Source organism: Apteryx rowi, unplaced genomic scaffold (assembly GCF_003343035.1).
Source record: "Apteryx rowi isolate R43461 unplaced genomic scaffold, aptRow1 scaffold_198, whole genome shotgun sequence".
Taxonomy (NCBI): Eukaryota; Metazoa; Chordata; class Aves; order Apterygiformes; family Apterygidae; genus Apteryx; species Apteryx rowi.
In genome coordinates, this window is record NW_020448285.1 from 542,426 (window position 1) to 569,943 (window position 27,518).

The 27,518-nt window shown below is 37.7% G+C and overlaps 1 protein-coding gene across 1 annotated transcript in view; it reads left to right on the top strand.

Moving 5' to 3' along the window:
• Nucleotides 1-21,937, top strand: part of CNTN1 (contactin 1) — an 85,856-nt gene extending 63,919 nt beyond the window's left edge. The window contains exons 21-23 of the mRNA XM_026062998.1: nt 1,255-1,367; nt 2,510-2,666; nt 21,248-21,937. Coding sequence (XP_025918783.1) covers nt 1,255-1,367; nt 2,510-2,666; nt 21,248-21,327 — 350 coding nt within the window. The 3' untranslated portion in view covers nt 21,328-21,937. The remainder of the gene's footprint in view (nt 1-1,254; nt 1,368-2,509; nt 2,667-21,247) is intronic.
• Nucleotides 21,938-27,518: the final 5,581 nt, after the last annotated feature.

Here is a 27,518-nt window from a genome sequence, read left to right on the forward strand (position 1 = left end):
TCTGCAGGTGGGGAAGGACTCTCCCTCCTGTTGCCAGAATTCACAAGCCTCCAGCCTTCCCCATTGTAGGAGTCTCCATTTGCCACTCCAACTGCATGGGCCATAGTCTGAAAGGAATGCAGCCTTGTCTTCATAATTAGCAGCAAAACTGTTGTTCACATGACTTATGCTTTAATACATTTGAGTATTTGGTTCCCTACCATGAGACTGATGGGACATGATTATCAGAATATGTTGAGCACCAATGAATTCTGAAAAATCTACTCCCATTACAGTACATCATCCACAAAGTCCAGAAAATTGGAAATTTTGTTGCCTTTCTTAACTGTGATCTCTTTCTTTGGGCTACATTCAGATTGCTTATCATATCACTCAAAACTGATTTTGGCCCATGCCATGACATCTGTGATGAACAATTCAAACCAGTTACTACTTAGGCAGCTATACCCTGGCTTTCTGTTTAATCAATAGCGAGAAGTAAGGGTTGTACTCTGACTATTAAAAAATGTCCAACTGCCTATTTCGTTAACGGTAAAGGGAGCCAGGATCAGGCAGCTCTGTGGGTGATCTGAATACAGTCTTGAATTTGCATGCCATAATAGGTTTCTGAATATAGCTCCTGATTTAATAACAATACTTAGCACTAGTATATCCTAAGCAATATTCAATTAAGACACACGTCTTGTTTATTTAAAACACACTTATATGGGCTAAAAATATGTACAACTAATTTAAGGCTTTCTGTCAGTAAATAGTGTGTTGTGCAACTTGGAGCTGCAGGGTTCATTTGTGTTGAGTAAGAAGACTCCATTTTATGTTTACTGTGTGAACTATAATTAACACTTTCTGCAATAGGATACTCTGATTACTAGTGGGTGAAATGCTGTAGACCTGCCTTTAAGTGGTTAATTAAATATTTAATCTCAATGAATAAATATGACAAGCCACATTTCTGGGAGTTCTGGACATAGTTGCATAGTTGCCAGCAAACACACATGGTCAGCAGCATAGTAGAGGGTAATGTTGGCTATTTCCATTTTGGCAACACAGAAAAGCCGACCCACAAAGCAGCCAACGTACGAGCCATACAAAATTGCCTGATTGGAGCTGTAGAAATTCATTCCGGGAAGGAAGCTATCCCATATTCATTTAAAGATCAGCCATAATCTCCCTTTTTACATGTCTTAATAAAAATGTCATTGAAGGTTTATGAAATCTCATTTATATGCACATTATATGTATCTTGCTTTTCAGCTCCAAGCCAACGTCCAAGAATTATCAGTTCTGTAAGATCTGGTTCAAGATACATCATCACCTGGGATCACGTGAAGGCAATGTCAAATGAGTCTGCAGTTGAAGGATACAAAGTATGATCTGTGAAAATATTTTTTATCTTTATGTATCCTACACGAGGTATATTTTATAGCCAATGTTGAATTTTGATACCTAATCAGGCTTAAATATGGTTGCATGCTAAAGATGAGGGTGTCATGCTCAGAGATCACAAACGTCCAATAGGCTTAAGATAAAGACAGTAGGCTTTGTCAAAATGATAAGAAAACATGGGAGCACTGAAATTCATCTGGGTGGCAAGCCATATTGTGAGAAAATTTAGATCTGTGACTATAGCAACCTGATTTCTTATATGATGACATTAATTGTATATTGGCTAGAAAGAATCTGTTTCAAAAAATGGTACAGTTAAATAGTTTTTCCTTATACTAATATGCATTGTTCCAGCTTTCATTTTCTGTCTTCAGGTTCCTAGAACAGTTCCTAGAACACTAGTTCTTTAAAGTACAGGAAGGTAGAGGAAGAAAAGGAACACATCATCTCGTTAGATGCAATTACTGTATAGCTAGAGCAACTGTATATAAGCCATATAGAAATATGTACTACTGGCATACAGAAAGCTTCAAAAGCTAATTCCTATTTAATTTTGCTGTTTGCTTGGCAGTCAGAAAACTGATATCATGTTCTACATGTACAAATTTTGTTTGATGAGCTGATTGCTTCCTGGGAGTCACAGAAAATGCTTCACAGACATGATTCCAGAAAGAGTGGAAATCTTTTCTAAAGGTTTTGCAAGACATGTACTGTCACATTTGCAATAGTTTAATGGCACTGAAAATTAATAATGATATTAATTGTTTCATTTATAAAAATTGTATTAAATTATTTATATCTGAGAGCACAGCTGAGAGGTGAGGTTTTTATTTGATGCTGTTTGCCACCCTGGATTATATCTTCCATCATTTAGGTACTTAGTTTGAATCCAAGGGCTGAAATTATTTTTCAAAAGGTGGTGTCATTTTATAAGAGAGAAAACAATGAAGAAACATCCTATCTAGATTCACCTTATATAAAAATGAAGAAAATAATACTTGCTGCTAAGTTTTGATTTATATAAATAAAAGCCTAATACTTTTTAATCCATACACTGTACTTATATAACTGTTTTCAAGGAAATGTAGTTTTTCAATAACTATATTTACTGTGTCTTTCCTAGGTGCTGTATAGACCAGATGGGCAACATGAGGGCAAGTTGTTTTCAACTGGAAAGCACACAATAGAGGTCCCAGTCCCCAGTGATGGTGAATATGTTGTTGAGGTCCGAGCACACAGTGAAGGAGGAGATGGAGAAGTAGCTCAAATAAAAATTTCAGGTGAGCAGATAACTTATTTTCCTCCTTCCCCTGCTCTTTAAAAATCTTGGAGTAAATATTTTCCTCTTCTGCACTATCTGGAATGAGCACACCACTGCTGTCCAGAAGTGGAGAGCTAGCTCTCCTGTAGTATCTAAACTGATAGTTAGAGTTCATCTTAAAATCTTGCTGAAGACTGATAATGCACCCAGGAAACTTCAGCAACAGTCCAGCTAAATCCTGGAGACACTGCTGATCTTCCGAATATGAAACTGGTCCAACTGCTGCCTCCAGTTAGACTGCCACTTTTACAAGCATCTTACAAATGTAACAACATGGAGCAGGCCTCAGGCTCAAGAAGTCTGCTTGCAATAATCCTATAGTTCCCAATATCTGTAAACTCTGTATCTCATTCCTCTCTCAACTGCCAGTAAGAAGAGAGAAAGTAGCTGGGAAAAGTAAGTGGTCCACAGACAAATTCATAGGAGAGTTCCACTTAACAGGTGACAAGGGAAGCTGTGATACATACAGATTGATAAGCAATAAGAAATGCAAGTGATCAACTTTAGAGTGGTTTGGATGAATGGTAGAGAAGGCAAGGGAGCTTACATGGATCAAGCTGAATCAACTTGTGCTCAGGGTTGACTCTAAATACGAGCTCAGACGTGGTCTGCACATCTCCGTTTCCTGTTAGTTTTGTAATTTAAGTAGTGCCTTTGTGAACCGTGTATAAAGTAGAACATGTGAACAAACATCAAGGACTTGGATAGTGCTTTTGCCAGGTTATGGTTCAAATATTTCCACTGTATTCTTGTCTTTTTTCTTTTTTTTTAAAAATTAACTTAGGAAATAGTAAGGATTGAACATCAACAACATTTGTTGTCATATAGGCAATTCAACAATTACTGTGTCCTTTTAAAAAGCAATGCCATTGCTATATTATATTATCTGTGTGCTGTGAGGGAAGCTGTCCATTCCAAAAGGAGTGGAGCTTTGATCGGCTGCTTTTCATTACTACATATAATTTATGTAGCCATAAAGTGTGAACTCATGGGCATCACCATTTTTGTTTGGGTAAAGCATCTATTCCAGTCTTGATCAAATGGAATCTAGAGGTGGAGAATCCATGATTTGCCGCATACTTTGTTCTAGTGATTTATCACCTTCACTGTTGACAATTTTTTTTGCCTAAGTTTTTATTTACTTTTATCTGGTTTCAGGGTCTGGCCATTGTTTTCTTTTATAACTTTTCTCTAGATTAAAGAGTCTTTCAGTGCCTGATATTTTCTCTACATTAAGATATGTATATATATCAGTCAGGTGACTTAGCAAATGCTAAAAAGCTGAGCTCCTTAAATCCGTCAGTGATAGCATTTTCTTCAGTTCTTAGATAATTTCCACAGCTCTTTTCTGCACATCTCCAACTTCTGAGAAATCCTTTAGGGATGCAAACACTAAAACTATATGCAGCATTTCAACCCTTCCTCTCTGCTGTCTGCAGAGATAATCTCTCCTCCCTGCACTTACTATTCCCTGTATTATTCATGAAAGGCTTGCATTAGCCCTTTATTCCACTGCAGTGTGCTATAAAATGGTGTTCAGTTTGTCTGCCCAACACCAACCTTAAATCCTTCCTGGAGTGCTTCCTTTCAGAGTACAATCTCCCATTCTGCTCTGTATGGCATAACCTTTTTCTTCTTTAATGTATAATTTTGCCTTTGTCTATGATAAAACAAAGTTGGTTTGAATGAGTTTAAGTTCCCAGGCTACCTGGGTTTCTGTATGAATGTATTCTCCTCATCCTTCTTTACTACTTTGTCATTTTGGTTCATGTGCACATTTTCTTAGTTGTTTACTTCTAAGTCACTGATGAAGATGATTTAATAGTGTTGGGTCTAATAGCATCCCTGCAGAATTACGCTACAAATTTGATGATCATTCTTCAGTAACTGTGTTTTGAAATGTGAAAAATGAAATGTGCCAGTGATTGAATTTTTAATCGGTTTAGCATATGCTCTGTTGAATGTGTGTACCATTTTTTATGAGGATATCTTGGGGTACTAAGTGAACCGCTTTACAAAAGGTGTAATACATTGCATTGTATCATCATACTTTGGAGGAATCACTTTTAACACATTTTATGACTTGCAAAATAGTTGAAGCAACTCCTGTCTTTAGGACATGTCTTAGGTCATCTTTGTATCAGTCGTATATCATCATCTATCACCAGTGTGGTGCAAAGACCCCTTAGGTAGCAGCCTTGGGTAGATCACTTCTCAGAATGGAAGCAGAACTGTCACATCACCATAATGTTGAGGACAAGCTAATAAGGCCTGCCCCTAGCTGATCTGTACAGAGCTACCTTCTCTACACTGCACTGAGGACTTGATACCAACTTGGTCAATGCTAGTTTGTTGAGTTTTGTATTGCTCCACACTGCAGACAAGTTTTCAGCATGACTTCTACCATACTGCAGATAGGGAGGCAGCACGGCCTATTGGGGGCCTAGATGAAGGCTGCATGGCCTGGAGTCAGCTTAAGAGAGGAGACTGAAAAGGAAACAAAAGACAGGGCAGTCTCTTTGGAATACACACTATGCAGACTACTGGGCAAACATTTCAGGCTGTTGCTAGGCTCAAACAATCTTTTCCAAAGAGCAGAATGAAGTGCAGTTTTAAACCAACACGTGGCAAATTGTGCCTGCTAATTTTTATTCTTCAGGAAATTTTCCAGTAGTACAAGAGGGCTTAGATTAATTGCCCAAAAAGAGTGGTTGAGAGTTATATGACAGAGTAATGAGAAGCTTTTAAGCAATGATGATTTTTCTTGGAAACTTTCAAAGAAGGGAAGACCTAGTTTCCCAGAAATGTAAGTTTTGGTTGTCAGCTGGCCAGAATGGGACTTCTAATATATATACAGAGAGATGTAAGCAATAGGTAGGGGAAAACATAGAGTATCTTATCAAATTCAGAGAGGACTATTGCCTTATTTGACCTTTAGGCATCTGATTCCCGAATTCACAAAAAAACAAGAATTCCCTGTATAAATGTATGGGGAATATCTAGGACAGGGATTCAAAATAGCCTGCATGCTGACCAGGAACTGCTAAATCCTAAGCCAACTGGAAGAATGCACTGAAGAGAGAGGAATGTCTAGAAATTGCATGTGTCTTCCAGACTGGTATTTTCCTACTATTGATTGGGGTATCTGTGGGTTGAATTCAAATCCAAGGTAATATACATAATGCACCTGTGAATTAGGTGTATACCCTTCCATTATAATCAATTGTGATCTAGGGTGTAATTCAGATGCTAAAACTCATGCTTCTTGTAGTATTTGAGATGCCCTAGAGCACCAGGGACATCAAAACAATGCTGGCAGGCCTGACAGGATCTACAGGAGACCTGAGGTCTTCTGGATCAGCAACTGGAGGCCAGGCAGGACACCGGAAGGCATCTTTTGGCCTATATTTCAGGCATCTGAATTGCACCCTTTGCAAACCAAAATCATTTCCCTGGTTTTGGTGGCTGCTATGGTGTGCTAGGCTACAGTGTTGTCAGCATGCCACAGATGTGCTCTGAGCACTTCTAAGCACTTGCTAAACTAGGTCTTTCAGTGGTTTGGGCACAAGAATATCTAGTTCAGGAACCCTAACTGGCCCTGACGTCTGCAATTTTGGTATTAAAAATACAACACATTTTAAGTAGCATAGGTTATATTTGAAAGTCAAATACAAAAGAAACTAGAAACATATATTATTTCTAGTTCCACCCTTTGTCTAAGGCACAAACTTTCTTTTATGTTTTTCTCCTCCTTGTTCCCCCAGAAAGCCCGGTCATAGGCTGAAGTGGGAGGTAAACATTCAGAAGCAACTTTTCTCTCATATAACCAGTCAGATTCCTACTGAATACAGTTTTAGTTAAGTATGATATAAACAAAGTTTGCCAAACACAGCCATTCACACATGCTTTTCTTTTTAGTGTGTATCCTGAAACGTAAGCGCTTATCATAAAATCATTCACTGCATATATGCTGAGCTGCATTTCAGCATATTGGTAAAATCAGTGTAAAAGATAGTCATAAACTGTTGCCTTTTATTTACCAATGCCTGTTGTATAGTTGGGGATTTAGGGACATTTTTTAAGGCCATTATAATAAATTCATGAGCTACACAATTTAAAATTCAGTCTTGAGATATCACAACCAGCTGAAGGTTGGAACTACTTGTTTAACCAATGGAGTGAGTTTCAAGGGCTAATAGTAGGCTTATCTGCTTTCTTTTAAATATATTAAAAGCTTAGAATTTTTCTGTCTCTTGCATGCTTTCCTGACTGCATGCTTTGTCATAATGCTAACATTAATGTAATCAAAGCAATTCTGCAATCAGTACAAACTAAAAACATATGGTGCTTAGTTCTTTTCGCACCTCGCTTGGGTGACTGCACTGGCCTCAGTGGAGTTAATTTATGCCAGAGCAAGGAAACAGAGCTTCAAGCTCTCAAATTTTAAAATTTCATCCATGAGGGAGGAGGAGAAATTCTGATTTGTGAAAATATTGTGAAAAAATGAAGATACCATGAACCTTCAAGTATGAAATCATGTTAGTGTCCCACTTTAATAATGATATGGACAAAGAATAATTCATATACTGTGTATGCTTTTAGCAAGAAAACAAAATTACAGCTTCTCCGCATTCACTGCTTACATATATATGTATTTCATTTGCCAGAGGCATGTTTTAGAATCCTGAAAAAATACTGACTTTGAAGTAAATAGCTTTTTCAAAGCAAAATGTGTATGTTTTTGTCCTTTAGCAACCAACATCCCAACATTTTAATTATTTTATCTTTTCATTTCTTTTTATTGTTATTTTAAAGAGGACATTAATATTTATTGCACGTATTAGTATCAAGTAAATCAGGTGATCATTCACTTTTAATGTGGTATAGTCAAAGTCTTTTCATCATAATTCCAAAATGTCCATCTGTTGCAAAGATGGTTGTGGTATTAAGAAAAGTAAGAGGAGAAAACAGGTAAAATCATAAAGAATGATTATGAAAGCAGATATTTAACTGGCTGTGTATCATATGAAGTCCAAAATACTGGACTTGGAACTTATTACGCAATTGTGACAAGAATGTAGCAAAAATGTTCTATGAAACTAAAAATATCCTTCCAAAAGGGCTCTCCTGTATGAGAATATAATTTTAACAATGCATTTGGCTGTTGTCACATGGCTTGAAAATGAAGTAGGAAATATTCAGAATAACCTCTAACCTGGATACATAAATTTACCTAAAACAACATTTCCAGTTCTCCAATATTTCTCTTGCTTTCCCTTCATTATGACATTTGATTTCATCCAAGTTCAATTTATTGGTACTGTTTAGTTCCAGACCTTACTTTGACTGCTAAGGTTTGACATAATTTTTGTTAATTTCAATTTCTTATATATCTCTTTTTCTTGTATTCAAATTCAATAGCAGGAAGGACTGTGGAAACATTTTCTTATCTAGTTATGCTATTTAGTCCGCATTATCCTAAGATATTCTTGATGCTGTTTATTTTGTCGTTTGTCTTTATTTATATGGAAGAGCTTGTGTGAGAAGGTGTGAATGCAACACAATTTCATTGCTAGCCACAATGCTCATAACTAACCTGTGTAATGACATCTGTATAGCTAGAAATCAGACAAGTGTGTATGTGTACATGCATTTATAACACAACAGAGCTTTAGGAAAACAATATCATACAAAACAAGAGCAGTATAGTTTATTCATTATCACAGTAATACTAACAGGACAGGAATCTTTAGTTTCCATACATTGGAAAGCAGAAAAATGACCGCTGTCTTGTGAAGCACCTTCCACCTTCCTCCTGTGCTTGGCTTTTCATGTTCAGTCTCAGTTGCTACATGCCTGTCTGCGAGCTTGGGAATTGCCAGCAAAATCCCCACTGAGGGCTATTGCATGAATTCATGAGAACTCTGTAATGCCTTTAAAGATCAGCGAAAAAGAAATCTATGGCAACTTCTTACGCCTTGTTACATGTTTTAACTTGCTACGTTGGAGATTTTGCTCGCTATCCCTAAGCTTGTGAGAATGTTACAGGAAGATGTGACTTTCACAGAAAAAGAAATATTCTTGGAATTGCTGTTAGACCACAGAAAGTGTATAGAAGAACTAAAAAGTATAAAGTCAGTAAGTGTATTAGTGCTATGGAGTGAATTCAGGATGAGGAGCGCTAGAGAGGCAAGGAGCCTTCAGCTAGAATAGTAAGGTAATCATGAATGGTAAGGAAGACATGAGTGGGAAAAGGTCATTCACTTTTTTTCACAGTATGAGAATGAAGGTACTCAATGAAATGAGCAGCAGCAGATTGAAAACAATCAAAGTAATACTCTTTTACATGGCACAAAATTAAATTATGGAACTTCCTGTGACAGGATGTTGTGCAGGCTACAGTTATAAATGGAGATTGGTTTATCAATTTTTATTTAAAACAATGCCTTACATTCAGTCTTTGACTCAGGAGCTGCTGATTGACAGAAATGGGAAAGTTTAAAAGGGGAAAGTCATATTCTGCATGCCATAAATTTTATTTTCCTTTCCACCATTATTGACTACTGTTGGAGTCGTGTCCTGAGTTAGATAGGCCTTTGGTCTGACTCACTAAAGCTGATCCCATATTCCCAAATTTAGGAACATGTACTATAAAATGCTTGAGTAATATTTAGTTGATGAGTGAAAGATTGGTTCTTCTTGTGAAATCTTAATGTATTTTCTTTACTGTTTTCAGCAGTTTGGATATTATCCACCAGACAATGACTGACTTTTAAAATGTGTAAGGTGAAGAAGAAAAATAAAGTGTGTTTCAATGTGCAGCTAGAAATTATTTTATTAAAAAGTCCAGCAAGCTTTTGATTGCCACTGTTTCAATAGGACCATCAATGAATTAAAGATTTGGCATTCAAATCAGATTTGGCTGGTTTATTCTTCTCCATTAATTTATCCAGTTATTGAGATTGAAAATAAATAAATATTTTAAAAAATCATGTTTTTATTTTTTTATTAGACCAGCACAGGAACACTATACTCCTTTCATTTTATGAAACAAAATACTGGATAGTTTATATTCATTTAGCCATATCATTAGAAGAAAGTGGAAAAAATCTGAAAGATCATTATTTACATTAACTTTCTTTTGCCTAAATGTAACAACATAGCAAAAAGAATATCACAGAAAAAAATCATATAGCTTATAGAGTGAATGCCAAGATTAATATTTCACTTTAATATTGTAATTTCTTTAATGCGTAATGATTTAATTTATTACAAATACAAATTCTGCTTTCACCTCTTGGTAGGACATTTAACTATTGAATTACATTTATACAGTATTTTTAATTGCTTTGAAAAATGAAAGCTAGCCAACTAGTGTTTAGAGTGATTTAAAGTAATCTTTGGAAGACTCATCTCATTAATTTTTTCCTCTTAATAAGCCAGACAGGATTGCAGACATGATCACAAGGGTGAAGGAATGAAAAAGGGAATACTTTCTAGTCATGACAATTCTTATGTGTTTTAATTTTCAGTACCAAGCAGTGCAACTTCATTATTCAAATTCTTGTGGTATGTTAAAGTGTAGAATTTATTTTACCTTTTGTGGGTGCCTTGGAGTGGTGGCATACTCATACCTCTCAATTTTGCGCACTTAACCTAGCCAGACTACTTTCCTACTCAGTCAATGAGGAGAGTGATTCGGAAGTCCTAGGTTAGACTTCTGCTGTAAAGTACCTTTAGATGAAGCCTCTCTCTCTTAACAGAACAATATCCAGTGATTTTCTGACAAAAGGCAGTAATGATCCTTTTTTCCAGTGACTTCAGCGACAAAGTCCAAATGCCTTCAAGAACCCTCTTTGGTAGTTAGGAGGGTGCACAGCTCCTTAGTTTAGTATTAAGGAAGTATCACAGAGTCTAGCTCCTTTAATAAATGCAAAAGTTTTTTAGTTTGATGGAGAGGGGCAATCTAACAGAAGCATATACCTGCTTAAAGGGCAGTTACAAAGGTGAGGGAACCAAATTCTTGGTAATGGTGGATAACTTAATAGGGAGCAGTGGCCACAAATTGCAACTTGGGAGATTCAGGCTGGACATTAGGAAAAACTTCACCGAGAAGGTAGTGCAGCACTGCAACAGGTTGCCAAGAGAGGCTGTGCAGTTCCGATCCTTGGAGATTTTTGAGACTCAGCTAGACAGAGTTGTGGCTGACATGATCTAGTGTTGGCGCTAGTCCTGGTGCAAGTGGGAGGTCAGACCAGATGACCCCCAGAGGTAGATTTCAACCAAGCATTTTGTGCTCCTGTGAACTGTAAAACTTCTGAACTCCAGATTTACTGCTGGAACATGAAATGGTAAATGTTTAATTAAAGCCATAGAATGTATTGTGATTATCTGGCGGCTTGTAGTAATGTGTAAATAGATGCATTTGTTACTACAGATACTAAGAGTAGATACAATCATATATTTGCTTGTCACATAAGACGTATTTGTAAAATACTGAGTGTCAGTGACAATATGGGAAATACTTGTGAATTTTTGCCTTCCTTCCATAAATGTTTTAAACAGTACATCTTATTACATCCTAAAATGCTCCAGGCCCTTTTCAGAATACTTAAAGGACTTTAAAAGACGAACTCATTTGTCTGATACCCTGAAAACATTCTTGCCTTTTAATATTAATACCTATGTATTTTACTTTAACTGTCTACCATATTCTAAAGCTTGTTATTATATTCTATGCCTGTTGAACACAGTTATATTAAGCCAGTGGGGAATGGAGGGAAGAATATTAATTCTGTCTAAGTAGAAAATGTCAGAAGTATCTTTCATCTAAGCTAATGTGAATGTTTGAGATTGTCAAGTTTAGTGTTTGTGGCTTTTAACTATAGAGTGGCTGAAGTAAAAAATTTATCAGGAAAAAAATTCTAACAAAAGATCAATTTAAAAATTTCTTCTTCAGAAGTATGAAAATTTGTTTGACCTGAGAACTTTTGTCATTTTGGAGACTAAATTTATCCCTGAAGTTTCAACTGAAGAGACATTAATCTTGTGGTTTGTGTAAATCTTAATGTCTAGTGTCATCTGTACTTGATGTTGTTACATCATGTGACTTTTTAATAGAGATACTTCCCAAGAGTAATAGCACAATACATGGAAACCAGCTGGGTTTTGGGCTGCCTATTGGTCCTTTCCACTTATCCTTTCCTTGCTCCAGCAGAGCACTTCTATTCTGGAGTTCCCTTCTCTTGGAAGACCTGGGAGCCTTGGGCCACTGAGTTTAGTGGGGATTTGGGAGCCCTTCATCCACCACCCATATCCTGCTCCGCCTCACAGCCCACTCTGGGGCTATTCCTAAAGGGTCCAGGAGAGATGTTGTACTATCTTCCTCAACCTTTTTATTTCTCAAGGGCTGTGCAATAATTTGACTTACCTCTACGTGAAAACTGTGTAGCATGAACAGTTTCATGAGCGTTAGACCTGCGCTGCACTGTACAGACTATGTAAGCCTGCTCACATGCTGGGTAGAGACGGTGGCCTCTCCCAGCCATGAGCGCTGTGCTCCAGCCTGTTGAGACTGGGCATTTCTGCTGTTGTAGATGCTGAGGTTATCATTCTTCATTTTGGGATGTGCGAGTGGGGCTTCCAGGCTGAAAGATAAAGACTTTTAAGACAAGCTTTTAATGTACCTCAGTATTTAGACATGCCACTTCTGCTTCCAGAATCACAGAAATTCTAAAATTGTAATACTTTTGCTATCAATTCACCTACACTGTGCACCTGAATTGTTTGCACTGTTCACCCATTATACCACATGGCTGGTTAAAATACAGCTTATTTGCAAAGTGAGGAGTGATACATCTGGTATACGCTTGGGATGTATTTATTTGCAAAAATGTTCACAAATCCCTATTTTCCTGAAAAGAAGAAGCAGGATCCTTAATTCCCAGGAAGAAGGATCCAGTAATCCCCAGACCTGCCAGCTGGCCAAACAAGATCTATCCCTTTTCTTCTTTTCAGGATTAGAGCAAAAACTTTCTCTCCTGGCCTCCTTTTTTTTTCCTGAAAAATTAGCCCTTCTTGATGAAAAACCTCTCAGTGATTGTCTCAGAGGAGGACCAGCTTTCTCTGAACAATCACCAACCATAACTTATGAGGCAATGCAGAATACATTCATGTGTGGAACATTTACAGCCAAGTGTTTTGCCACACTAGATAATCAGCATAATCACAGATAAGCCTTTTTATATGGAGAAACTACTAAAATTGGCCTAAAGTAAAACTCATTCAATGTTTCTGCTGTTCCAGCAGGCAGTTTCCAGCAGTGAACACCTCTTCCTAGCTGAACCCGTGATTCAGCCTTACTTGGTCTGGCAGTACTCCTAGTGCTTCTTGTGAGCCAGTTTGTCAGGAGTGATTGCTCACAACTGGGGAGACAGAGCAGAGGCTGAGAGATACGACAAGCCTTCAGATCATATCTGACCTAGGCCATAACTATTCTGAAGCTCACAAAGTGTGTATGAAGTACAAATAAGATTTTTGCATGGGTTCATTAGTCACAGAAAAACCTCCACAGTGTGTTCTTGCTATTACATGTTGGGTATCTACTTTAAAAAAGTACATATAAAAATTTTTACCTGTGGGTTTCTACTTAACTCTCCATGCAGAAAGAATCTATAATGAACATTAATACATGTGAAGGTGAAGAGGCAGCTGAGAGATAATTTACATTTATTGGCAGTTAAGGAATAGTCTGCCTGTTGAAAATTATCTCATTTTCTTTGGAGTCCAAGGTATCTTTTCATTTTGGCAGCAGGGGCAGAGTCAATAGAAAAGAAGCACATGCAGGTGCCAGCAGACACCGCCAGCAAGCCAGGTGCCACTGCCAAAACAAAATAAAAAGTTTACTTGGTTCTGGCATGTGGCTTTTCAAGTAGGAGGAAAAAGATTAGCATAGTGGGGTGAACAAACCACCCAGACCATCAGCAGCCCTTGAAACATGTTTTTAATGCTCTCTCTCTCTTTTTTTTTTAAATAGTTTGAAAACTGTTCCACGGCTACACAGGAAACATTAACATGGCACAAAACATGGGCAAATATGCAGACAGCACTATTGCTACCATATACATCTACTGTGCTACAAAACAGTAATTCACAAAGCTGTGAATTAGTCCATAGATCCTTTCTTGAAAGGTTTGTGGCATAGGCAAGAGGAACATTTCCTCATTAGTAAACAAGGGAATTCCTAGACAAGGAAAAGTTGGATCCAGGACTTAGCATTAATGCCAGTGATACAACATAAGCATATTTTGATTACTTCAGTTATTTTCCATTTACCATGAATAAGGATAGCAGAATTTAAACTGTCTGCCCATATTTCCCATTTCTTTTGCAGCAGTCTTTTATGGAGACATTATTTCCACCTGGGACAAGTGGAATTTCTATTCTGAAGTCAGTTCACGGAACTACAAACCCACAAACTTATGTAGTTTAGTTTAACCTAAGACATTATATTCCCCCCCCCCCCACTTCTCTGTTCTACCTGGGTAAATAGGAAAATATGAAAACATTCAGAAAACGGATATTGATGCAGACTAGTTGGTGCTAAAGAAACTAATTAACAGTCTTCAGAGGTTCTGAGCAGCCAAAAATCCTTTTAATTTCAGTTAGCTCAATTTTTTTCCACAAAAGTGGAACTGCTTAGTTAGAAGCAAGGAGAAATAGAATATGAGAAGGTTTTGAGCTTATCTTTCTTAAAGTAAAAAGGAGAAATATAAAAACAGACAGCCCTGATATAAGATCAATCTTGGGCTGTGGGCTAGCACAAAAAGGAGAATATTATTTACATGAAAATGGATAAGACTTGACCATTCTTTCAAAAAAATATAATCCATTTTTCAAAACAAACACAAAGGCACACTCATTTCTTAACTAGCAGAGTAAGAAAACTTTGCTCTGTTACAGTCTTGCCTTAGTTATGAATCATATAAAATACCAGTTCTGGTAAGATCTTTCTTTTTCTTACTCACTCTCTTACCAAATGTATGATAACTTGTGTCATGAAAACTGAATTGTTGCTACTCTATCTATTCACATGGTCAGTCTGCATCTACCTGAACGATTTGTACAGCACAACAGGAGTGTATCTGTAGAGAGGAAGTTGGCGCTCAGGCTACAACTCCACCCTGTATCACAGAACCACAGAACAGTTGAGGTTGACAGGAACCTCTGGAGATCGTCTAGTCCAACCCCCCTGCTCAAGCAGGGTCATCTAGAGCACGTTGTCCAGGACCATGTCCAGCCGGCTTTTGAATATCTCCAAGAATGGAGACTCCACATGTACATGCCAGGATTTACTATGGACTAACTCTAGTCTGGTCCTGAGCAGTGTATCTAAGAGAGCTCCACAACACAAAACAAATCACAGTAAATGGAACAGCTGAGATATTCACTTTAAAAATGTAGTGCTTCTCAAACTAGAACAGTCATGTAGACACTCCCCTAAATTTTCAGTTCCTGAAAACTAAGAAAATTGATGTCATTTAATACATATTAATTCTTGAACAACCTTTGCTGACAGCAACGACAGAGAAAGAGTTTTGCCACAACAGGATCAGCTTATGATTAGCTGAAGAATAGCTAGATGTTTGCGTATGCTGGCAGGACAAATATTTTCCCACTGAGAAAAAAAATTGTTACATATGACAATTTCATAGATGACCGACCAATAACTAATTTCCCGGTTCACAGATCAGATTCTGTTACAATCTGGTATAGATTCCTCTAGATTCTGTTACAATCTGGTATAAAAGGAATACTGATGTGAAAAGGAGGAAAATGTCATGTTTTAAAGATAAGTATCATTTAAAGAAAATAATGACATTTTTAATAACAAATCATTACAGCATCTTGGGAAATATGTAAGTCTGAAATGTTTTAATGCCCATTTCATTTAGGCATTACATTCATTTCATTAATTTTATATATAATTGGAAAAGTGTTGAATAGTGTTCAAGATGTTAGTAAAAGCTGGGATCTCCATTCAGACATATAAAAGATTTCATCCTAGACTTTATGTGATTGAGATGTACACCAAATTTAACATACAAATAGAAAGCCATGGATTAGTGGGACTTTACCAGGAATTCCTGTGATATATAATGATCTTGCTGAAGTAAAACCTGTTCAGAAGTTGTTCCCTTCATTTACTCAGTATCAAATATCAAAACCATTTGTGAGCGAGTTATCACTAAAGGCTGCATAAACCAGAAGGTAGGAAAGAAAAGTTAGGTTAACCATATGCACCACATACAAACTGTATTATTTTAAACTACATTCTGGGTATATGCTACTGTAGATAGTTTAGTCCTAGGCTTAAAATGCTGACCACAGGAACTCCAAAGCAGACAGTAGTAAGGCCTTCATGGGAATATAGAGAGAACACAACTAAAATTTTACAACTGCTTTTGCTTGGGACTGTTGGGAGAACAAATTAAGTTGTGCGTTTCATTGTTTATTTGAAATAAGTGAGAAATGTAACTATCAAATCCACACATAGCATGTTAGAATAGAGATTAGGTCCTGTGACCAGGATCCTGATTTGGTTTTGGCCTCTATTTTGGTGGCTGAAGTTTGCAATTGTATGTACACTGGACACATGAGATGCTGGTTGAGAGACAGATCACACAATATAATAATAGGAAAGAATGAGGCTTTATGTGCTGAATATATCCTGCCTGTACCTGGCCAGACTTAGAAGGAATGTTATATTTCTTCTGTTTTAATTTGCATCCATGTTTATTTGTACACATTCATTAAGTCTTTATCTGGCACTTTTCTATTTTTTAAAAGATTATTAAAACTGACAGATTGCAATTGCCTTACTCTATTGTACAGTCTTAAATCCTGCAGTCAGTACCCGGGCAAAACTTACATTAAATTTCCATTCATGAGCTACAGCAGAGTACTGGCTGTCATGCTCTGATGATCCGTATTTCAAGTAAAGTATGGTTCCTGACATGTGGTCAGTAATCTAATAAGAAAAAAGAAAAAAAGGGAAGATCTGTTTAATGCGCATTTGTCCTCCTAATGCTCTGTTAATGGGCTGTCTAAGAGTTGGATTGGCTTCATTATAGAGAGCTATTACAAGAATCTCTGCAACAGTGTCTGAACCTTGTATGGAACAAGGTGAATTGCTGACTATTAAAACTGGAGCCAGAAGAGCATTTCTCAGGGGAAGATTTATTATTCCTTTCTCTTTGTAGAATAGTTACAAGCAAATAGAAATTTCCTCATACTTGCTCATTATTCAAGTTCATTCAGCAAACTTTTTTTTCATGTTTTCCTACATTAGAAGCATTCAAAATATGAGTTTAGTTTTGTCTTTCCAGCTGCATTATCCTGTCTGACAAAGGTAGAATACATTTTGTGTGGATATTCTTAAATACGAAATCTGGAATTTGTTTTCTGTGGCTGTTGTTCATTTTTTAAGAACCACTGCTTTGCTATTTGGGGATAAAGACTACAAAAAAGACTCATGTGTCTCATAAATCACTAAAAAGTACAGATAAATATATCCCAGTACTTTCATGATTGCCAAAATGTGCAGTTGTTATATATGAGAACATATATCAACATACATTCATCTTAAGCATAAAATTCCTCTCTTTAGAATTACTAATACAAATGATCTTCCAATATTTCCCTTACTTTTATCTTTTATTGCAGTGAATATACTGCTTTCTATGGAAAAAATGTTTTATTCACAGAAATGTACTTTTTACAGCTGAATTGAGCTGATAAAGAAGGATTGGATCTCTTGTCTTGGTTTTTATAAGTACTTGGATATCAGAAAGGTATTAGGAAAAAAATTTGACTTCAGAAAGCAACCTTATAGTAGTAGGGGAAAGGGTGGGAGTGGGAGCAGAGAAGAGTTTGAGAGGTCTGAAGCAAGAGAAAGCTGAAGGTTGAGTTTACTATGAGGGAGAAGGGCGAGAGTGGAAAATAGAAAGACTTCATTTTAGTGGAAAGCAGAGTCAGGAGGAGTAGGGTGGTGGACCTAGAAAGAGGAGGAGGATAAAAGGAATATGGCTGAAGTTGAAAATAAGTTCTATGGGAAAAGCCCTGCAATTCTGGCTTCATGGCAGATGCTGTGGACTTTCCCCCTGGCTGGACGATGGAGAAACCTGCATCATGTAAAAACAGTGGTTTCCACCTTCTGTGTTTGAAACAAGAGGGGAAACAGTTGGCCACATCTTGGATGCTATCTTCTGAATATATCTCTGATGGAGTCTGCATAGAGCTTCAGCAATGGGTCAGGACACACAGTCTTTTGGATCTGCCTCTCTAATAGCGCTGAAGGACCCCGTAAACACATCAGGCATCAGGCCTTTTTTTTTTTTTTCTCTCTCTCTGATTCTTCTGTCTTCGTTGTTTACTTTTACATGTCCCAATATTCTGCTTTTGCAAAATCCATGTGTTTTTGGTGTAAACCAGCAAAGTTCCATAAAGCAGGAAGAGGAACTCTTGAGCCTATCATTTTGTCCATCAGCACTGTTAATCACTGCCGTCTGCTCTTTCCCCTGTCCCTTCAGAAGTGGGCAGCAAGCATTGCCCCTCTTTTTGTTAAATAATTTGTGACATGACAAGCTGTACATGCATCACATGAACAACTGCAGGAATGTCCTGTAATGTGGCATTTGGTCACCTCAAAAACATCCCTCCATTCTTGAGCTGGGGAGGGCACACACTCCTCTAGCACCTTCATTAGAGGGGGTTTGGCTGAAAGGTGTCTTTAGACCAACCTCTCTCCAGTGATTTACAGGTACTATGTATATCAGATGGAACCTGATTCTTCCCACTTTATTCAGGAATTAGTTCTGACTTGGAAAGCCCTGTAACAAGTCAGTTGTGAGGAAAGAAGCAGCAGCACACTAGTTTGACATGTGTTCCCAGGTGGCTTTCAAAACAACTGCCTGAAAGCGGTCATCATTTGAAATGGCAGGACCATTTAAAGCTGAATGAGGAGACGAGGTTGTGTTATGAACATGGGGAAGTGCAGATCAGAGCTCAGTTAAATGTCTCTGCAAGGAGGCCCAGATTTTCCCTGAAGAGGCCAACACAAGTGCAGCCCTCAGACGGGATAACTCTGTTAAAATAAAAGCATTTGTTTTGGTTTGCGCACATCAGTTTCCAGACTCCACAGCTATAGGCACCCAGATAAGACATTTGCTTGCACTGTAGCAAGCTGTGATATTTTATGGCCCAAGCCATACATTTGGATTTTATGACTTAAGCCATGCATTTGTTGGTAGAAAAATAGATGACTGTCTCTTGGCGGTGGGTAGGACGGTGGCTGCGACTGATCAATCCTCCTCCACTCCAATGGAAGACTATGCTGTTTTTACCTTTATTTCCTCTCTGCTAGTTTTCATTCTATTAGTCCTTGTCTGAGTCACCTTTTCCCCACTGGAGACTGAATGTTACATCTTATTCTAATACCTTGTGCAAACCACAGAAGGATTTCTACTGGTGCACTTTGGCCCTGCCTCTTGTTTTAGCCTCCAGGGAGATTTGCTTTTATGGAGGTATAATCCTCTAAATATTTCATGGGTAAATAATAAACTCAAGAGCTTTCAGTATATGCATGGCATTTACACATACCTGCATATGTATAGAATTCAAAGGAATTGCTGCAACGAGTTGTGAATACATTAATATATCAGTATGGAAAAGCTCCACCTAGTGCAAAGATTAAGACTCTGTATGTGATCATTTATTGGGTAAGACTTGTTTGGGGGGCAAAGCTTTCATCTTGGAATTGCAAATAGTACATGTATAGTACATCAGAGAAGACGGGGTTCAGAAGGAAGTCAAAGTGCATTGAGACGTACTGTGAAAACCCTTTCAGAAAAAAAACCCTGCAATTATCTATGCAGGAGCCACAAATGACTGAATATTATCAGTTTCATATATCCACAGTTAACTGCTGAGCTGATGAACTTTGGAGTTTCCTGATTTGGACTTAGTCCACATACTTTATAAAAAATGTATTTTGTTATCTGTCAGTTCCATTTCCATCCAATTTCCTTACTTTCTCCTTATTACTGTGGGTAGGAACTACTGTAAGAAATAAATTCTTGAAGGTAACTTTCAGATATTTATTTGGACATATTTTCATTTCAAAACAGCATTTTTTCACATTCAGGATCTTGCTATACTAACATTTGATTAGTACTGCACTTTATTAATAGGAGGTTTGAGATAGACACAAAGTGAAGAATCAAGGCCATTATCCTGAAAGATGCAGAAACTTATCAGGCACACACATAAAACCTACAGACCTGTCCTTCTAGAAGCATGTGCCATGCTGGGCTGGATGATGTAATTTACTTGTCCTTGCAAGAGGTCTCATGAGAAAATGTGAGTGGTCTTTGGGGTTTTAAATTCTATGAAAGATTGCTTGAAATTTGGCACACTGTTGCCCTGTTGTTAGCCAGAATAGGGCTGCCTGCTGGAATCTGTACTGTTTTGTTCATATGCTGCCTTTTCAGTCTGATGTTTTTGTCAGTCAGAAGAACTTTTTGCTGCAGATCCCTCTGGTAGGTAGGATCCAGCGGCTCCTCATGACTGTTGCAGCCAATTGCAAACAAACACTTTTATCCTTAAACTGTGTTCAGCAGCAGCAACAATAAGCTATGGCCTACACTGCCTACCTACACGCTGCCACTAGAAGAACCTCTCTGGGATGAAAGAATAGCCCGTTCTCCAGCACCTTTGAGATAGTCTTTGGCTCATCTCCAAGACGGACAGCAAAGCTGCCAGTTGGTCTCAGTTTGGTTGGGTTATTTTGTAATATAGAAACCTCTTTACAGGGAGCTGGACCATGACAACACAAGTCATTTTAACACAATAGCAATTCTTACACCTGTTTGTCAGAGCAAGTCACATAAAGTTTGTAAGCTGTCAATTCATATTTTTTGTCTTAAAATATTTGCTTAAGAAAGTCTTGTGACTTGAACAGACATAAATGTGCACATGCCAAGCTGTTAGAAATCAGCCATCTGGACTTTGTAAGCCAGCAGGTAAACAAATGGACCAGGGTCTTTGACCTCTCTCAGATTATTGCTGATCATAATAACATTAACATTTCCAAAGGTGACTCTTTGCTTATCACATTTCAAAGACTCCATTAATTTTGTTTTCACATGTTTAAATATTTATTTTGACCTTTTACCTCCTGGTATAACCTCCTGGCTTGTTGGACCATCCAAATCAAAATACACTGATGTGTTCTGAATGGCCTTGCTGGCTGTATAAACACGCTGAATAAACAACTCTTGCAGTACAAAAGACCGAGTCCTCCACTGTACTGTAGCAAGTCTCTTTATCCATTTCAGATTATCCATACAGGTAGAAGCTGTGTTTAGATATGCCAGCTGGCTTTCAAGCGTTCTTACCCTGAATTCTTGCCTGCATCCAGGGTTGTTTGCCATGGGTGATGCTGAAGTAAAACCAACGCTGTGTTCTCTGTTCGATGTGCAGGTGCCGCCACTGGAGTCCCGCCGACGCTTCTTGCCCTGTTGCTGTCAACCCTTGGTGTCCTTGCCTACCTGGAGATCTGAATGTAGCCTGACTTATCTTGCCCTCCACCCAAGGAAAAGGACTCCCTTTGAACATGAGGACTGCAACCCTTTCCGATTCCCGTGGCACCATCCTAAGCCAAATAAATTACACTTTAAAATAAATTACCCTACTGATTTCCTATGAACTTTAAGAAGACTGAGGCATCCAGGAACTCCTTCATTAAGTAAATCAACTTTTGAAAGGATAAGAAATGATTTTTAACTTGTTCCAATATGCCTTATAAAACACGCTGATCTGTGACGGTTGCATGATTCGGTCCAATGGGGCAAGTTACAGTGTTAAAACCCAATAACCTAGGCTGTACAGTGAAAGTAAAATCACCATATGTAGGTGCTTTAACTTGAATAACAAATTGTGAAATATAATAGAGATTGAAATGTTGATTGTATGTGATAAATGTAAGAGTACTACGTCTGTCTGTACTATCTTATATGTTTTGTGTATTGCATATTTTTGAATGGCCCCATCACCATTTATTGGGATTACAAGTTTTTAGAGATACAGTCAAAGCAAAAACATTTATTTATTTTTAGAGCTGTATTTCTTGAGGCTATTGAATATAATTTAAAGGATTTGAAACAAAATTCAGTGACACAGGATTTTTTTATTTTAAATATGTTCAGAACACCTGAGATATTCATAGCATGCTGAACTTAAAAGAATTTGCCAAGAATTTCAGTGACACTAGATTTACCATATTCTTTTCTTAAAATAATTCTGTTCAAAAATGCTGATTTTTATATCAATTACTGTTTCAGGGTTTTTTTAGAGCTAATGTTAATGACTGCACATGCTCCTCTGTTGCAGTTAATTTACTCTGATCAGGATTTGCTGCTACAGTCTTTATTGCTGATTGTAGGAGTGAAATGTCAGCTTTCAGAGAAGCAGCACCATATATTTCATTTTGGTTATTATTATTACTGTTATTATTAAGGTGTTAATAAGAGCACTTAGTAGCTTGAAAATGGAGTACAGGATAGGATCAGCCAAATGGACCATGAAATGGTAGGAAACTTATGTTATTTTTTAAAGTGAAAAGATTTAAAATATAAGAAAAAGATATAGAGTAAATGGCAAAAACAGAGTAGCACAGTAAAAATATTATTATGATATTTACATTTTTATGCTGCAGATGCCAGGTGTTACCTTCCTGTATCGAAGGCCTACATTTGGGAGAATTATATGCTTTTTCAAGAACCTGATATTATTCTAATGTTCATAGTGTTGTAAATAAGAGTTTTAAAGTTCTGAGACTGTTTCCCTATTTGATAGAATTCTGAATGATCCAACTATATGTTAATACATGAACGTCAGATCCCAACTGTTAGTTGAATCTAAATGTTAACTATGGCCTTTACAAATGGGGAATGCTATTAGAGGTAGAGAATGTTTTTGTTCTGACTGTGTCTACAGTGTTTCAGTGTTTTTTTTTTGTTTTTTTTTTTTAAGTTGTTAAAGAAATGCACATTCCTTTCATTTTCCATGGTGTGCTGGGAATTTAGTTTGAGTGTGAATGTTGAAGAAACACAGTGATATTGATTCAGCTGGCTCAAGTAATAGTGCAATGTCTGATGCTTCAAGAATTATAAGCTTTGAATCATATTTTATTAGCACAACCTTGCTAGCTACTTAGAAATAGATTTTATCTTTTTAGAACTGATATTGTAGAGGTCCGTAATAATAATATTTACATGAAGCAAGAGTAGATCTATTAATAATTTACACCCCCTTCTTTAATTTGTATAATTTTGTACTATATATTTACATGTAAAAGTGTAGAGTCTTAATTAAGAAATATCAATAATGCTGTTTTAGTTTAATTTTAACTATTTGTTACAAGATAAAACTTTTTTAAATAGGTGAAAGTGATAACTTCCCTGTAGAGGAATGTCAAAGTGTCAAACACTACTGAGTTTCATAAATTGTATAATTATTTGAAAGAAAAATGAGCTGTCTTCATACATAAGAAACTAATATGCTGTAAGCCTTCTGTACAAAAAGTTATGTTTTGTTGTATTTTATTTAGTTTTGTTCTTTTGCAGTATGACTCATTTTTATATAATCTACAACCACAACTAAATCTTTTGCCAAATGCATGATTGCCTTTTACTTTTCTAATACATGGTGTAAGAAGCAAAACTGGTTAGTTTTTGCATGAAAACGACCTGGGAGGGAAAGCCACTTCTTTTTTAAATCAGCAACACAGATGAGGTAGATCTCACATAATGATCAGATAGTTCCAGATTTTTCATTGTTTCACATAATTGTATAAATTTGACTGGGACCTTCAGTTTCAAACTGTTGTCAAGAAAAACTAACTATTGTATCATCTGCTTTAAAACGCAAGGTTCTTAATTAAAGTTTATATAGATAGACATATTTGTTGTTTCTTTATATTTCAGGAAACTTGATATTACTATTATTTGATACTGATGAATTCTGAATTGTTTTTTAGTTACTTTTTATCATTTTTTTCAAATGAGTAGAGCAGGACCGTACTTTGTCCTTTTTATGAATGAAAAGTAAATTACAATTAAATAAATGTATTAATGTTACTCAAGATATAATAATTGTCTTTTGAATTGGAGCTTTTATAATGATGATGTGGCTATCTATAACAGTAAGGGAGCAGATGCAATGAGGTCATGTGTATCCATCCCTGCCTTCTTGTGAATTTTGCAGGAGTTAAAAAGCTTTTGTGAAAGAAGGGTGGCTGTTTTACTTTAATTACAGATGATATAGAAAGAAAGAAGACTTTCATACCTTCAGTGACAGAGACTCTCCCGACAGCTTTTCAGCATTTTTGGAAGCAAGAGTTAACCAAGCAGAGTATTTTTTCAGGTAATGTTTGCTACTCCAGTAGATTTGTTGCAAAGAAAGGTGACTGAAATGGGGAAACTTTGTACTGATTAATACCTTGTATGATCACATTGATTTCAAGAGGTCACATTAGGTATAACTGTTTGAGATACTACCTGCCTTTGAGGGATCAAGTTCAGATCCTAAGTTACACAAAATGTGATCTGAAAGAAGTTTATCTGCTAGTGAAACTGCTAGTGATATTGCTGAACTTTGTTTCATTTATCTTCAGACATAGAGAATGAGAAAAAGAGTTGCTGAGAGAATGTGTTATTCATGCCCTGCACCTAATAGACTGTCTAGTCAACCAGACCAGGGCTCAGACATGGTGAAGGTACACTCTATATTTCTATTTTGGTCTCTGAAATAGGGTTTTGAGTCTTTGTTCATTTGCCAGTTCCCTGCTAATAGCTTTGAACCTGTTGGGCAATTGCAGACAAATTTGACAGCTATCAAATTAAAAAATTAAATCATAGTCTGAGTAGAAGATGGAGTCAAATTAGGGATCTGCCCAGTTGGCGGCTGCAGCGAGGTCTCTGGTGTTACCCGTCCTGCTTGGCCTGCCAGACAGCTGGTCAGCGAACACTTCAAAGCTGGGTACTACTCACCTTGCTCCTGGCTTACCCAGAGGCTGGAGAGTATGGGATGTGAATACGCTAGGAGAGGAGGTCTGAGTACATGGCATTGCAGGAGAGAGAAGTAACAGAGGGAATCTGAGCTTATTGCAGTGATAGAGTAGGGAGAGAAGGGAAAGAATAGGGCATAGAACATAAATCCATAGGAGAAAACGCTTCATTATTTCCACCGTTCAGAGAACAACTTGTTTTTCTTTCTGAGAATTCTTAGTTTCCAGACTTCAGAGACTCTAGCAACAGAAGAGAATAAAAAAAAAAAAAAAAGCCTTTAAATATTAGATATGTGGCTGAAGATCAGATCTTCCAGTTTTGATCTGCCTCAGCAGAATTAAGCTGCATTTCCTATTGGAATTATCATTAAAATAACAGGCATCAGGCAATACCCAAATGCATTTCAGTACAGATCTTGAAATAGTTCCAAGTGTTATTGTATGGAGATTTTGTTTATTTAAACACATCATTGAAATGTCTGTCTTTCAGGTTATGAGAGTACTGTATGGGTTAAGGAAATTCATATGACAGCAGTATAAATTTCTGTAGTTTCTAGTACTTATGTATTCTCCATCTTTACATACATCTTCTAGGGGAATTTTTACACCGTGTTAGGACATGAGCACTATGTTGGAACCACCCACCTTCCTCGCAGATCAGTGAGATCTTCCAGAGGAAGGTCACCCTGCTCTGTTTCCTCCAGGCATGCTTCATTTTTCTTTCCCTTTTCTACTGCTAACTCCTTTTGCTTTATCACTTTAACATTCTTTTTTATTTTCAAAAAACAGAAGAAAGGACAGAAAGGACAAAAGTCCACATGAATGGGAAATCAAAAACAATATTCATATCTCAAACAGAAGTAGTACTGTGTTTTCTTTTCTTGAGATGCTAATTTGTTTTGCTTTTACCTGAATGCAGACTAACCCAAGGCTGCCCTGAAGGACAGTTTGAAGACATGTGAATAGTGTTTCCTTCACCTTAGTTGTCCATGACTGTGATCTACTCTCTTGATTAATATGGATGATACTCACTGGAAATTATTTTAAACTGATGATTTAGCAAGTGACTTCAGCAAGCAATCTCCAGTGAGTATTTATGGCTGGATTTTGCTGGCCTGTATTTAAATAGACTAATAGTCACTTTAATACCTGATGCCTTTGACCTTTAGTATGTTGCCACAGCCTCTAACCAGCTGCTTCACAAAAAGGTATGAATTAATTTCTTTCTCTTTCAAAGCAAGCAGCAGAAAAGGAACAGTGCCTGCTGATTCATAGATTGATCTCTTTCCAAGGCTCTGGATCAACTTGCTACCCTGTACTCACAGCAGATTGCAGTGTAGCAAAACGGCCCTTTTGTAGTTTAATATTTGGCTTGGTCAGCACTATGGAGTTCTGCCAGAGCAATACGTCATCTAGGGGTGAAGAATATCACACACTGCCCAGCCCAAACTGCTGGGTCAGCAAAACATCTAGCATAAATGTAGCTATGCTGACATAGGTTTAGCTTGTGTTACGTGGGAAGGTAGAATAGTTACCCTGGCAGAAGATGTTTGTCAAATGTGCTCTGCACTCACTAGGAGGAGGCCTTTAACAGTGTGGTAGCAGAGGTGCTGTGATGAAGGCTGGTTCCCATCAGGAGAGGTATTCCAGGAGCAACAGGAGGGACTGTACAGGGGCACATCTCCAACTGCTGCCATGCCATGTGCCCTGCACTGTACCCTGCTCTGGACATGGCTAATGGATAAGTGTGGAAGGGAGAAAATTAAAGACCTGCTTGATTTTTCTCTCCCTCTTCCCCATCCTACTCCACATCCAGTACTGGCAGCGGCTTTCAGAGAGAACTCTTCCTTTTATGCACATGAAATCAGTACATTTATAGCAGAGTTAATCTCCTCCTATATTAGACAAGTAAATAGGACTGATAAATCACTCCCCTAAATGTGCCTCTCCACTGCCTATGAAGGAGACCTAGCTCTAATTTGTAGATGTCTAAAGCTGGGGAAGATAAATCCCACCCCAGCTGTGTTACGACAACATGCAATATCAATCACTGCTAAAAAGGCAAATCTAGATGGACAATAGAAAGATACCCACTGGGCACTGTCCCCTCTAGATGGCTGCTGAGGTGCAGCTACTTATCAGTGTCACCTCCATCTTCAGAGTTATATAACACCTGCTGAGACTGGTGCATAGCAAAGTGTTTCTATGGCACTGAGATAGTCTGGTGCCAGTCCTCACCATTCTCCCCTGTTTTCTCATTTACCTCAGGTCCAGGGAAATTCAAATCCTTGCTTTTGGTCCAACACTGTCATGCATTCTGGGGGAGCCCCTCTCAGCAACCCCATTGGTCAGGTCCCTTCAAGCCTTCACTTCTCCCCAGAGCACGCGGATCTGCAGGCCTCAGCACACAGCTCCAGGTAGGCACATGCAGCATTCAGCAGGGCTGTAAAGCAGGGGTGGATGACAGCAAATGGTCCTTAACTGGCTGCAGGTCAGTATTTAAACCACCATGAAATACCTAGTCAGCCTGGCCCCGGGACAGTGGAGGGCACTCAGGCAAGCAGGCTGGGTGATCTCAGAGTGCAGAGCACCTGGCTAGCCATGAAGACAGTGCCCTGTCCTCAGAAATTATGCATTTAGCATAAAATGCTATGAATTCTTTTCACACCCCAACTGCAGGAAAGA